Consider the following 13,549-nt stretch of genomic DNA (forward strand, 5'->3'; position numbering starts at 1 on the left):
CTTTCATTTGCTTTACCCTTGAAAATATCTAAGAATAAGTGTCTTAGCTTTTCCAAGTGTGCAGTAAATACTAGTAAAAATTTCAGACTTCTGGCACTGAGATACTTTTCTGTGATTCATATTCTTCTCTGAAGTGATTCCACTTTTAGCCACCAAAGTTCATGTCTAAAACGATGCATTTTGAAGGAAATGCCAATTTCAGGAAGAATAATTGAATAGAGTTAGAAGAGACTGCCATGATTATCTAGGATGCATCTGCACTGAGGAAATAATCCAGTGTGCCATCACTTTAGCAGCCATGTTAGAGTTTTGTGAGTTTTGTGAGTTAACGTTTTGTGTAGTTTTGTGAGACATTTAGTCTCCTCTGTCAGAGAGTTCTGGTGCAACAGTTCCCAGAATTCCATAGCAATCAGCCATGGCTGTTAAAGCAGCATCACACTGGAATATTTATGCCGTGCGGATACAGCCCAAGCCATTCCTGAGATGGCCATGCAGCTTCCAAAGAAAAAGAGTCCACCATCCCCTGGGGCAATCTGTTCCACTGCTGAACATTTTTCCCAGTGTTTAGATGGAATGTCTTTTCTTGTAATCTGAATCAATTGGATGGTATTCTAGTCTCTGTAGCAAGAGAAAACAAAGTCACTCCATCTTCTACATTACATTACATCAAATAGTTAATCACATTACTTCTAATAGTTAAAGATGGTTATTGTATCTCTCAGTCTTTGCTCCTTCATACTAAATATACCCAACTCCTTAGGTTGCTCTTCATAAAACTTGATTTCCAGACCTTTTATGATCATGGTCACTCTCCTTGGGAATGCTCCAGCTTGTCATTATCTGGTGCCTCAGTCTGGACTCCCAGTACTCCCAGTGAGGCCTGATCAAAATCAAATAGACTGTTACTATTATTTCTCTTGATCTGGACATTATAGTCCTGTTGATGCAGCCTAGAATTGTATTGGCTTTTTGGCCATATCATACTACTGACTCATGTTTAGCTTGTGATCTATCTAGATCCCAGATCCTCTTTATGGGTGCATAACTGTGCATTTTTTATGCCTGAGTCAATATCTTATATTTATTCATATTTAAATTTATTTTATTAGTCTTAGCCCAGCTCTCCAAAATGGAATCAAGACCATCTTGAATTCTGATCCTATCATGTAGAATATTAGCTACCCCACCAACCTTGTTGACTGGTAGGTAGTTGCTTGGTTGCCCCCCCCCCCCCCCCCGCATGCCTTTTGTGTGTGTGTGTGGATGAAGACGGGAACAACATCTATCCTTCATCAGGCTGCTGGGACCTCTTCTTTTCCTTTAAAACCTTTGGATGTACTTCATCTGGCCCTGGAGACTTGTATTCATTTAGAGGAGCTATGTATTTCTGTCCTACGTCTTTACCATTTCTGTACTGATGTCCCCTTACACATATTTATACAATTTTCACTATAGTGAAAGCTCTGCAGGGGTTCATTTCAGGGACCCCATGCAGATATGAAAAAATGCAGACAATCAAGTTCCATATTATTACATGGTGGTGGCATGAATGTGTATGCTTTGATATGTCTGCATTCACATCATTACCATTTAATAAGGGGCATGATGATACACAGTAAGTCAAATTCACAGATTCAAAGGGACCACTATAGGTAAAATACTGTTTTTCTATGAGGAGAAGACTGAGGCAAAGAAGACACTGAACAGTTCTCCCTTCTTGCTGCCCCATTAACATTTTACCATCTTCTCCATGCAGTGGCCCTATTGTTTCATTGTTCTTTCTCCTGCTCCAGACACAGCCAAACAACAACACCTTTTTAATTATTATTTTTACCTTCTCTAGCAAGCTTGTGCTCATTCTGAGATTTAGTTTTTCTGATTTTCTCTCTGCATGTTATGGCTATTCATTTGTATTTATTATTTTGGGGGTATTTCCTTCTTCTTCCATTTCTTGCATATCTCTTTTAAATCTTGACTCATATAAAAACTTTTTGTACATCCAGCCTATTGCCTTTAAACATTTCCCATTTTTCTTTCTCATTGGAATTGTTTGCAACTTGCTTCCAGTTACTCAGAATTGATAAACTCCCATGCAGCATGAACTCCCTACCCTTTGAGCATTTCTGACCAGGGGATCTCATCCAGTAAGCTCATCCTCAGCTTACTGAAATCAGCTTTCTTAAAATCCAGAGTGTGTGTCTGATTGTTTGGCTTTCCCTTTCCTCTAAATAACAAAGCTCAGGAGAACATTGTCACTTCAATTCAAGGAACCTTTTATCTCCATATCACTGACCATTTCATCATTTGTTAGGATTAAATCCAAAACAATCAATTCTGTTGTTTCCTCCTCCGCCTTCTGTACAAGAAAAGAGTCTTCAATGCAAGTGTGGAATTTGTTGGCACTGATATTCTTATCTGAGTTTGATTTCAAACAAATTTCAGGGTGGTTGAAGTCCACCACTGCTCCTTTATCTCTCATTTTTAAATGTATGGTCATTTGTTCTAGGAAGGCATCATCCAAGTCTTCATTCTGTCTTAGATGTAATAGACCACCTCAGTGATGTCACTGATGTTTTGCTCCCCTTTACTCCTAACCTCTTTTGACCTTAATTTCTTTTCCATGTTTGAAGTCATGGGTCTTCTCTCAATTGTACATGTCCTTAACACAGAATGCTATTTCTCCCTCTTTCCTCTATGGTCTAATTTCTTTAGAATTTTTTTCAATGCCATTTTTACATTCCAATCATGAGACTTATCCCACCAGATTTCAGGCATGCATATTAACCATATTTGTGTTTCTGCATTAACAGTTCCAGTTCATCTTGTTTATTTGCCATTCTCTGTAAATTAGTGCATAAAATCTAAGACCACAGACCCCCTTCTTCAGCTGATTCCTTGTTGTTTTCCTGCCCAGTGTTGGGTTCATATACATTTGGCTAATTTTTTTCTGTATCATTGGTGCTACTGTCCCTATTTTCTTCTGTATCATTGATGCTAGAATACTTGGTGTTTCTCCTTGGTGTTCTGGAATGCTGTCTCCTCCCCCACATAATTCAGTTAAGAGGATTAATAACCAAGAAGAAATAATAAATGTGATAAAGATTACAGTCCAAATGAATAATGTTATTAATAGTTCAGGCATGTGTACAATTATTTATATGTCAGGATTTTGCAAACACTTTTTGCCTGAATGTTCCATGTTCTTTTTGTCTTTCTGCCACTCCTATTTTATCTGAATGCTCCATGACTGAAATAACAATAAGACATTTTTTCTTAATTATTTTCAGATGATCACTCAAGGGTAAGGCTGCAGTTACTGGACGGAGATCCTCATTCAGATTACATAAATGCCAATTACATAGATGTAAGTTTAATGAAACAATTGGTTTTTTTAAAAGGATATAAATTAGCAGGCTTCTTCTGCATTCAAAAGGATCCTGACCTTTGAAAGAGTGATAATCTTCCAAATTCCATAATGTTTGCATGTTGTATGAAATCTATGCCATACATCCATTGCAGATTTAGTGACTTTCTTGTCTTCTAACAAAAGCTTGGAAATGTTGCATTTTGGACTACAGTTCCCGTTAGACTTACAAACTGGGGATCATGGGAGTTGTAATTTCCAAATGATAATTTTTCCATCTTTGTCCACACTATGGTGAATTGGTCTTGAAATGGACATAGTTCAATGCTAGAGTGCATGGTTTGTATCAAAATGCCCAAGAATCCCCAAGATCTTCTGTTAAAATGAACAGGAGGCAGGTGATGGAAAAGACTGTAGAGGGCTGTTTCTAGTTAGACTAGACAATATTGCCCAAGATGGAATAATAAAAACTATACCACTGAATAGTGTTGCCAGATCTCAGAAAACCAGCTGAAGTAACAGGGAATTGCTATGTATTTTCACATTCCTGTAATATTGGCATAGCAAAAAGCCACATGCAATGGAAGATGACAGAACTGGGGAGAGAACTAATGGCTCTATGTATTTGGGCCCATTTCACCACTTAGAGCAAGGGAGTAGGTAGAGTGCTGGTAGACCCAAGAGGCTGTTTGTTCTATGAGCCCTGGCCTCAATCGTAAAGAAAAAAAAACACTTTTAGTGGGCTGCAGTAAATTTTACTGCAGCATAGAGCCTGAAAAACTTTCCTATTTGTTGTGTACAGCTTTAGATATACCTGCACAGGATCTGTGCCCTAGTAGAAAGGATAGCAATAGTGGCAGACTGCTGGTAATGACTTTCCACTGAAAGATCATCCCTGTAGTTCTGAATTAGGCTTCCTGTGTTATATAGTTTTCTGGGTTTTACCAAGACTCTATCCCCATGCCAAGTCACATAAGTCACATAGATGATTCTGAAATCATCACTCATGCTCTATCTCAGTGACTTCACAAGGTTCCCACCCCCAAGACTCAGGTTTTGGCTCTGCAACCTAAAGACATGGGAAGCTGATAACTTAGCAACCCTCTCAATGAGCTGTGGTGCCTTCTCAAACATTACAGAAAACAGGAAAACAATCAGAAGTAGAAATTCAGTGTCTGTTAATGCATAATTTGGCTGTGAATTCATGGAATATATGTTCAACTAAGGGGCTTGGCAGACCAACCATTAAGGCCAAACTGGGGATAGAATCTAGGTGTGGCATCCACATGATGCATGCCCCAACTTCACCCCCAGGCTGGTGTAACACTGCACGCCACTCCACATGGCATGCAGCATCACGGTGCTCCTCTGGCAATGGATCTACATGACGCAGCACCAAAGGAGAGTGGAAAAGCCATGCACCGATGGCTATGGCACCCTTTCCGTGGACAAAAAGGAGAGATTGGGGCTGTGGTGTGTGGTTGCTGCAGCCCCAATCCAGCACAGACAGAAGCGGCTGCAGGCCACCCCTTAATGGCGGTCTGTTCAGCTAGTAAGTGTACTAAAGGAGGAAGGATGCTTTTGGGTATGTGGATACAAAGAATGGAAAGAAGAATATACAGTGGTCCCTCCGTATTCGCAGCCTTGACACTCGCGTTTTGGTCATTTGCGAGGCCAAGGCCGCAGCTACCTTCCTCCCCCTCCCTCCCTTACTGGCATCTTCCCTCCAGTGCTGGATACTTTAATCAGAGCCCAGGTGGCTAGGGCTTATAATCGGCCCTGGCAGCCATAAGGACTCTCTTTCTCAGCAGCACTTGGGGCCCAGCATGCTCATGACCCGCCACCTCCACCGCAGGGAGGGGGAGGGAAGGGGGGGAGGGAATTTCACAAACAGTCATGTCCCATTGTCCCCAGTAATGCCATTGGGAACAATGGGATTTGAATATTTCTGAAATTTTGGATTTGTAGGGAGACCCAGAATGTATCCCCCACGAATCCAGAGGGACCACTGTAGATATCTGTTTAAAAACTCTCCACCTCACTAATACAGACGTGTGGGATTCATAACAAATGAAAACTATATTAAGTGTTAGCAAAGTATTTAACAGCAATCTTATTTTTAATGTAAGGCTCTTTAATCCTTAATTATATCAAAATGTATTTAGAAATCCTTCAATTTAGGGAATGTGAAACCATTTGTAATATAGAACAACCCACACAGTTTTAAAAATCAGTGATGTCTAATTTAGTTTTGACAAGAAACAGATGTGTGCGTGTTTTTAGATGAGAGGACACAGATTTCTCCATGTTCATTCTGTTAATGAGTAAGTACATAAGTAAGGCTTCCTAAAGTGAAAGCAGTTTAGGTATATATTCTGGAAATATATCACATACTTCCTTTTTGAGGAAGTCATTATCCCCCTTTTGGCAATAAATTATATTCCTTGTAAGTTTAGAAAAAATTAGATGAATCCCCCACTCTAAATAATTCTACTGAATAAATGCTTCATAGATAGATTCCCTCCCCCAACACACACACACACACACACACACACACACACACACACAGAGGACTATTGTCAAATGGTGTGTAATGACAGTCTTGTTTGAACACTACCAAGCTGCAGAAGATGGCGGATTGGAAAATCAATCATGAGCATGCCAGCTCAGATTAGAGCTTTGACAGCTTTCTTATAGGGCCTGGGCCATTTTCCAGCTGAGACATGGAAGGTTACCGCACCGGGGATAAAACGTTCCCTGATGCGTTAAAACGGGCATGAGCAGGGCCGCGCATGGAGCGTGATGGGAACCTGATGGGGCCCAGAATGCTAGTTTACCGCACAGGGAACGCCGCCGCCGCCACCGAGCGTTCGCATAGCGTTCCCATCAGGTTCCAGAGGGCGCCATTTCTGGGAACTGTTTCGAAACTAGGACTCAAGGTCAAACAGCCTCAAGAAATGTAATCCACTCTCTTCCGATTTTTTTAATTGATCATGGATACATATAGTACCAAGAAAGGATCTAACAGCAAGTGCATGTCCAGTGTGAGTTTGAGACAGTAAGTTATGGAGAGCCATGTTTTGTCTTTTCCTTCTTTTCAGGGATACCATCGGCCTCACCATTACATTGCAACACAAGGTAAGTGCAGAGTAGCTTTTACTATGCATTTCCTATTGCACTTTGCAGTGTTGGTATCCCACAGACAGGATTAGTAAATCTAAAGGAAAGGGAAGGGAGAGAAGAACAACAGTAAAAATAAATCTCCAAATGTAAGATTTATGTAAATCTCATAAAAACAAATAAAAATGGGAACTGAAGGAAGGAGAGGGTTTTTTTCCCCCCAATTCAGGAATGCTTATGTAGATTATTGATTCAATTTTAGGGATATTACAGGTGGAAGGAGATTCTAAAATCCATCCAAGATGAAATCTGTATGTGATGCTACATCTACACTGCTGAAATAATGCAATTTGACACCATTTTAACTGCCATGAAATTTGTAGTTTTGTGAGATATTTAGCCTTCTTTGTCAAAGACAAACTACACAACAAATTACAGATTCCAGAATTAAATAGCATTGAGCCACGGAAGTTAAAGGAGTGTCAGACTGCCTTATTTCTGCAGAGCAGATGCAGCCTGAGAGAGAAGGAGACTGAGAAAGAATCCATACTTCTAAAGGTTCAAAGCAGGTCTTTCTTTTGTTTACTACAAAAAAGCCATTTGGGTTCACACAACATAAGCTGTTTTACTCCAAAAGGGTTTCTGTTTTACTTTTACTCATATTCTGACTGGAAAAGATGAAACCTCTTCCCTTCTTCTCTTCCTCTGAGTACAAATTTAACAATGCTGAAATGAATGCAAACCCAGAGCTTCCAGCAACTGAAGAAATTGGAAGAGGGGAAGGAGACATTTTAAAGTCAACAGTAGTGTAGAGTTACCTGACTAAACTGGGACAATTGTAGTACATAAGAAGTGTCTCAAGGCATTATCAGATAAATTATCACCGAATAGTTGCCAACAATCGAGGCTATGTTCAAAACATAGGTCCTTATCACACAGAGGCTTACCGCTGGCAAAACATTCCTGAAGCATGAAGGTGTAATAGCTCCTCTCTCATTGACAAAGTGTTAGTGGAGCAGCCATTTCTTGAATAACAGAAGTTACCGTTATTCAAGAAATGGCTGCTCTGCGAACACTTTGTCAATGAGAGAGGAGTCGGACACCTCAACAACACTTCAGAGGTGCGACCGGCTATCACACCTACACACTTCTGAAGCATTTTGTCAACAATTTAAGTGTGGTAAGTGCCTTCATGTGATAATCTCCATAGTCTTCATTTGTATCTAGTAACAAATCTGCCCAGACATAGCATGGTATATATATATTTCTCTATAACTGAGGAGTCATTTAGTTTCCATGGTTCTCTCCAATGTTAATATGGACTTCAGGTTATCGATGCTTATATCGCTCTGCCATACTTACTGTTTTATAATGGCTTCTTGGATTCAAGAGCCGGATCCAGGAACTCTCACTTCAAAGACCAAACCATTATCCCTAGGATATGTGGCATATCCCTGCCTTACCTTGCTGTATGACTGTGTTTTAAATTTTGTATAAATGGGCTTTTATCTAGAGATGTTTTGTAATGGTTTTTTATGGTTGTAATGGTTTTCTGTGGCTGTAAACCGCTTTGATCTGTGGAAAAGCGGTATACAAATAAAATGTATTATTATTATTATTATTATTATTATATCTGTTGTAAAGAAAAAAATAATAAATGAATTGTACTGCAATAACCCTTTGGTCCTTTCTCTCACACTTTTTATGCTCTTCAGGACCAATGCAAGAGACAGTGAAGGATTTTTGGAGGATGGTCTGGCAAGAGAACTCTGCAAGTGTTGTCATGGTCACCAACCTAGTGGAAGTTGGCAGGGTATGATGTGTGTGAAAGCATTCATTCATATGTTGTAGTCCATGTCAGTTTTGCATTGATTTATTCTGGTGTCTGTCCCATCCCATTTCTGAACTATTCTGCATTTAAAAAAAATCAAGAAAGTGTGTATTTGGATATTTTTAAAATATATATATTTCTAACCTATTTTGCCATAAAATTAAGATTTACAAACATGCACACTGTCATTTCACATAATGAAAAAATGGTGCTTGTAGAAACCTAGATTTAGCCCATACTCAATGGGTGGCTACAATGCAGTTTTTGCATGTACCATTTTAAACCTGTTTCTTTGTCTTTCTTCTTTCTAACAAACAAACAAAAATGCGCACAAATACATGTGCTAAACCTCCCCCACAGAGTGGACTGTGATGTGGAATATGACTGCTGATGTGGAATATCTTGCCCAGTAGTTCAATGTGCTTTGCTGGTGTATATATGTGTTACCATTGGCACAGTTTAAAAATCCCATAGAACTCCTCTAAGCATCCTATTTTTCTCCACTACCAGTACACTGGATTTAGACCAATTTATGTATATTGAAGTCAAGGGAGAGAATTTCATGAGGAACTACCCCCCCACACACACACACAAGTAATTTTCAGCCCAATTACACAGTGTGCAAAAAAAAAAAAGGGGGGGGGGTCAGACAAGTGAATCATTAAATGAACTGGTGAATGACCAGTCATGAACATGAAAAAGAATCAAAAACTAGAAAGCATCCAAGAGAATTCATACAAGAAACAAAAGTCATATCTCATACATTTTCTATGATTCTATCTATAATCTCAGAGTGATCAAAAGAATGTCTGCTTTATTAGTAGAAAAGCCCAACTTGTTTTGGCCTACGGGTACCTGATTCAGAGGGATATGCAAAGTCATAAAAGAACAACACATAAAATACACAATACTACTTTGAATAAAAAATTTTTACTACTTTTGTACATTGTCTATAGCCTGTACATACCTATCTAGGATACAACTTCACAAATTTCTGAACCAGGAACTCCTACATGTGTGACATCCAGGCTAATTGTTCTATATCTAGTAGATAAAATAGTTCTTGGTCCTTAGTATGAGAGTACCCTATTTGATATAGGGTGTTCTCTGTTTGGTGTAGAGAGACAATACCACTTTCAAATGATGCAGCATGATCCTAGCTCAACTAATGCAAGTTGAGCTAGGATACATTGAAAGTATCATGTAGTTCTGATTTGCAAAAATGCACATTTTTGATTTACATCTTGGACTAGCATTCACCTTACATTCTTTCTTGTGTTAGGTGAAGTGTGTCAGATACTGGCCTGATGATACAGAAGTATATGGAGACATCAAAGTCACTTTAATTGAGACAGAGCCATTGGCAGAGTATGTCATACGCACTTTTACAGTCCAAAAGGTAAGAATATACTGACTGTCCCTTCACTCTTGGATGATTTCTCTTGCTAATTAGTCAAATTCTTCATATAATTCATTCCAATTAATATTGGGCCAATATGCAGCCACCAGTTCTAATTATTGATGTACATTATTAGATAAATTCATGAAGGACAAGTCTACCAATAGCTATTCGTCATAAAATCAAAGACAGTGGTCAGCATCTTATTATGACAAACATTTTGTGCTACAACCTGCTTTTTCCAGACTTGCACACCAAGGTGTCCTAGCCCTTGTTGCACAGATGGAACTCCCTTTGTCACTGTAGTCATTGCCACATGTTATCACTAATGATTCATCATTACTGTAATGACAGGGCCTTTCATTCCACTGGCATGCAGTAGTATCTTGCTTGATGTGTCTGTGTGTGGTAAGTGCTAAGGAACATTAGTAGAAGAGCACTATTTTCCTCATACCCTGGAAAAATGATTCCACCTAAATATTAGAAAGAATTCCCTGATGATAAAAGCTGTTCAACAGTGGAATATGCTGCTTCAGAGTGTGTGGGAGTCTCCTTCCTTAGAGGTTTAAACAGAGGCTGGATGGCCATCTGTTGTGAGTGCTTTGTGTATGCCTGTGTGGCAGGGGGTTGGATTGGATAATCCTTGTGGTCTCTTCCAACTCTAAGTTTGTAGGATTCTATAATTCTACTGGTGGACTTGCCATAGTATTGGAGTAGTAAAACAAAAGATCTTGGGAATCAATGTGTCTCCATGTTAGCATTCTTCAAAGTGAGTGCCATTCAACACCTTTTCTTGCTCAAGATCACCACCTACATTATTAATCTTCCTCACTTAAGAATTTTAAGACAGAGGGAGGGAAGGAGAGACGGGGAGAGACTATTCTCTGTGATGATGGGAACGGTAATTATTCAGTTTTACTTATTTACTTACTTATTTTAAATATTAAAAATAAAATGTAGAACCTGTCCAATGTTGAAAAAATAAAATAATTTAATACAAAATAATATTTTATTTATACAATTCTGTTAATATGTTTATTCAATTTATATCCCACCTTTCTCCTACCAAGGGCCCCAAGGCAGCTCCAATAAAATAATTCAAAACATTTTTTTAAAAAATAAACTAAAATACATTTTAGCCAAAAAAGTTAAAAAGAGACACATTTTTTTAAAAAAGCCACCAGATCAAAACTACAATTTTCACCACTGTAGGGTTTTCTGAATTGTTGCTCTACAAGCTACTGTTAGTTCCAGTTGTAGCCTTCTAGAGCATGATACCACATTATAAGGCAGAGATAACAACTCTACCTAGAACGGAGAGGTGTACCTTCCTGTTATTTCCCCCAAACTCACATTCTAATGAGCATTATTATTATTATTATTATTATTATTATTATTATTATTATCATCCCACCCTTTGCCCAAAACTGGGACTCAAGGAGGTTTACAATATTTAAAAACAGTACAAATGAGTAGATGGCTAGGATAGAAATGCTGACACACTTTCATCATCATTTTGTACACAAAGCCTTAGAGGCTGTGCAGACCACCCCAAAGGGGCGGCCTACAGCTGCCTTTGCCTTCGTCAGATCGGGGCCGCAGTGACCACACATCACGGCCCCAATCTGGCCTTTCCATGGTGCAAAAAGGAGCTGCAAAAAGCAGCTCCTTTTTATATCCTGGAAAGGTCACTGTAACCACCGGTGTTGCAGCTTTATAACACTTCTTTGGTGCTGCGTCTTCTAGAAACAGCACTAGAGGAGTGCTGTGATGCCATGTGCTGTGTGGTGCAGTGCACTGCATCACACCAGCCTGAGGGTGGAGTTGGGTTGTGCGTTGTGTAGATGCCACACCCGATTCCACCACCAGGCCAGCCAAAGATGCTGGTCTGTACAGCCCCTATATCATCTTCCCAGCAGTCATCTACTTCCCTGAACAAAGCCTTGGTTATGTTTCTAGTTATTGTTTCTGTATGTTTTCTAGTCGTTTTCGACTTATGATGACCCTAAGGCAAACCAGTCATGGGGTTTTCTGGGGCTGAAAGAGTGTGATTCGCCTAAGGTCACCCAGAAAGTTTCCATGTTCTAGCAGGAAACTGAACCCTGACCCCCAGAGTCCTAGTTCTACACTCAAACCACTACACCCCACTGATTATTATTCAGGGTATTCTTATCCCTTCCACTTCCTTTTGGTGAAAATACATTGTTCTTTTCAGAGCTGAGAAAAGATATCTTTTTTTGGATCTCAGTCACCAATCTGGGAACTGTGGTTCAAAGAAATAACTTTCCTGGAGTCATCCCAACGGTATATTAATTTTGTTCTGTCTTGGAACATCCAGATGCAAATGTGTGTGTGTGTGTATGTGTGTGTGTGTTTTGTATGTGGTTATGTTTGAAATGTATAAGTAGTATAATTATAGATAGAAGATATAAGTAAAGAAATGGTTGGGTAGGGGGAAAGAATGAATAACAAAATGGTTGTTGTTGCCTTGTGATGGAAAATAGAGGATTTCTTATCTTTTTCAGAAAGGCTACCATGAAATCCGAGAGATTCGGCAGTTCCATTTCACCAGCTGGCCAGATCATGGGGTTCCTTGTTATGCCACAGGCCTCTTGGGCTTTGTTCGACAAGTGAAGTTTCTCAATCCACCGGAGGCAGGACCTATTGTTGTGCACTGCAGGTATACAGCTTGTTTATTTCTTTTTATCTTTTTTCTCCAGTTGTGCTTATTTCCTTAGCCCAGCAGGCATTCTGTTGTCTTATGCTGTAGGAATGACTGTTGTGCTGTCTAAAACTTGTTTACAGCAGGATCCACCACAAATCAACCTGCATTGCCTTCACATAGCCCCATTTGCTGGGTACTGTTTATATGAAAAATATGGTATGGCACAAATATATAGAATATATCTATGTTCCTCAAGTGTTACTGCTATCACATATTACCAGCTGCATAGATTTTGAGTGTGATATGTAGTGAACCAGAATGAGCAATGCACCACAAACTGTTACAGTTGCATATTGAGATGTAATAATAATAATAATAATTTGTTTTATTTATATACCGCTATTCCAAAGATCATAGCGGTGAACAGCAAGTAAGCTAATTAGCAAGTAAGCCAATTTGCCCCCAACAATCTGGGTACTCATTTTAGCGACCTCGGAAGGATGCAAGCCTGAGTCAAGCTTGGGCCCTTTTGCTGGTCTTGAACTCGCAACCTTGTGGTTTCGAGTGAATGGCTGCAGTACAGGCATTTAACCACTGCGCCACCAGGGCTCCATAGGATACAAGGAAAGAGCAGTCATGTAATGTAAGGAAAATCATGCTTACAGATTAGGAACATTTAAAAGAACAGTGAGGAATAAATGGTCAGTTTTTGCCATGGTGGGATGTAAACAGTAAGATCCCATAAATGAACTATTTATTTATTTTATACTCCACATTACTTCCAACATGGGACCCAAGGTGACTTTCAATGGGGCTGTAGCATAGACCAAAAAGTTGGTGTTCTCTCCAGCTTGATGTCATCCTGTATGAACGATGTAGGCCAATCGCCCTGGGCTGGGATTGGCCAGATGAGACACCAATCTAGCAGTTCTGACCCAATCCCAGCCCAAAAGGTCCTTAATCTTTTTAAACTGGTTGCATGCCCCCTTATGTGCCACCACTGCCTCATTCCCTCTTAAGGCCACAACTGCAGTCTTGAATGATAGAAGGAGCACATGGCCACATGGGTGAAGCCAAGCACCCTGTTTTTGCCTTATAGGCTACTGTGCAGGCCATCAGAGAGAACATGGTGGCGGTAGCAGTTAAGGGGCACCACAGCAGAAGTGGCTC

General features: G+C 39.7%; 1 protein-coding gene across 14 annotated transcripts in view; it reads left to right on the plus strand.

Annotated features, from left to right (window-relative positions):
• LOC149315753 (receptor-type tyrosine-protein phosphatase T) overlaps positions 1-13,549 on the plus strand; it is an 849,328-nt gene that overhangs the window by 802,285 nt on the left and 33,494 nt on the right. For all 14 annotated transcript variants that reach the window (XM_089514002.1, XM_089514000.1, XM_089514008.1 and 11 more), the window contains 5 exons: positions 3,288-3,364; positions 6,466-6,502; positions 8,200-8,297; positions 9,598-9,714; positions 12,240-12,394. In XM_089514002.1, coding sequence (XP_089370128.1) covers positions 3,288-3,364; positions 6,466-6,502; positions 8,200-8,297; positions 9,598-9,714; positions 12,240-12,394 — 484 coding nt within the window. The remainder of the gene's footprint in view (positions 1-3,287; positions 3,365-6,465; positions 6,503-8,199; positions 8,298-9,597; positions 9,715-12,239; positions 12,395-13,549) is intronic.

The sequence above is a fragment of the Sceloporus occidentalis genome, unplaced genomic scaffold (assembly GCF_023333645.1).
Source record: "Sceloporus occidentalis isolate IW3139 unplaced genomic scaffold, rSceOcc1.0.p SCAF_3, whole genome shotgun sequence".
NCBI lineage: Eukaryota > Metazoa > Chordata > Lepidosauria > Squamata > Phrynosomatidae > Sceloporus > Sceloporus occidentalis.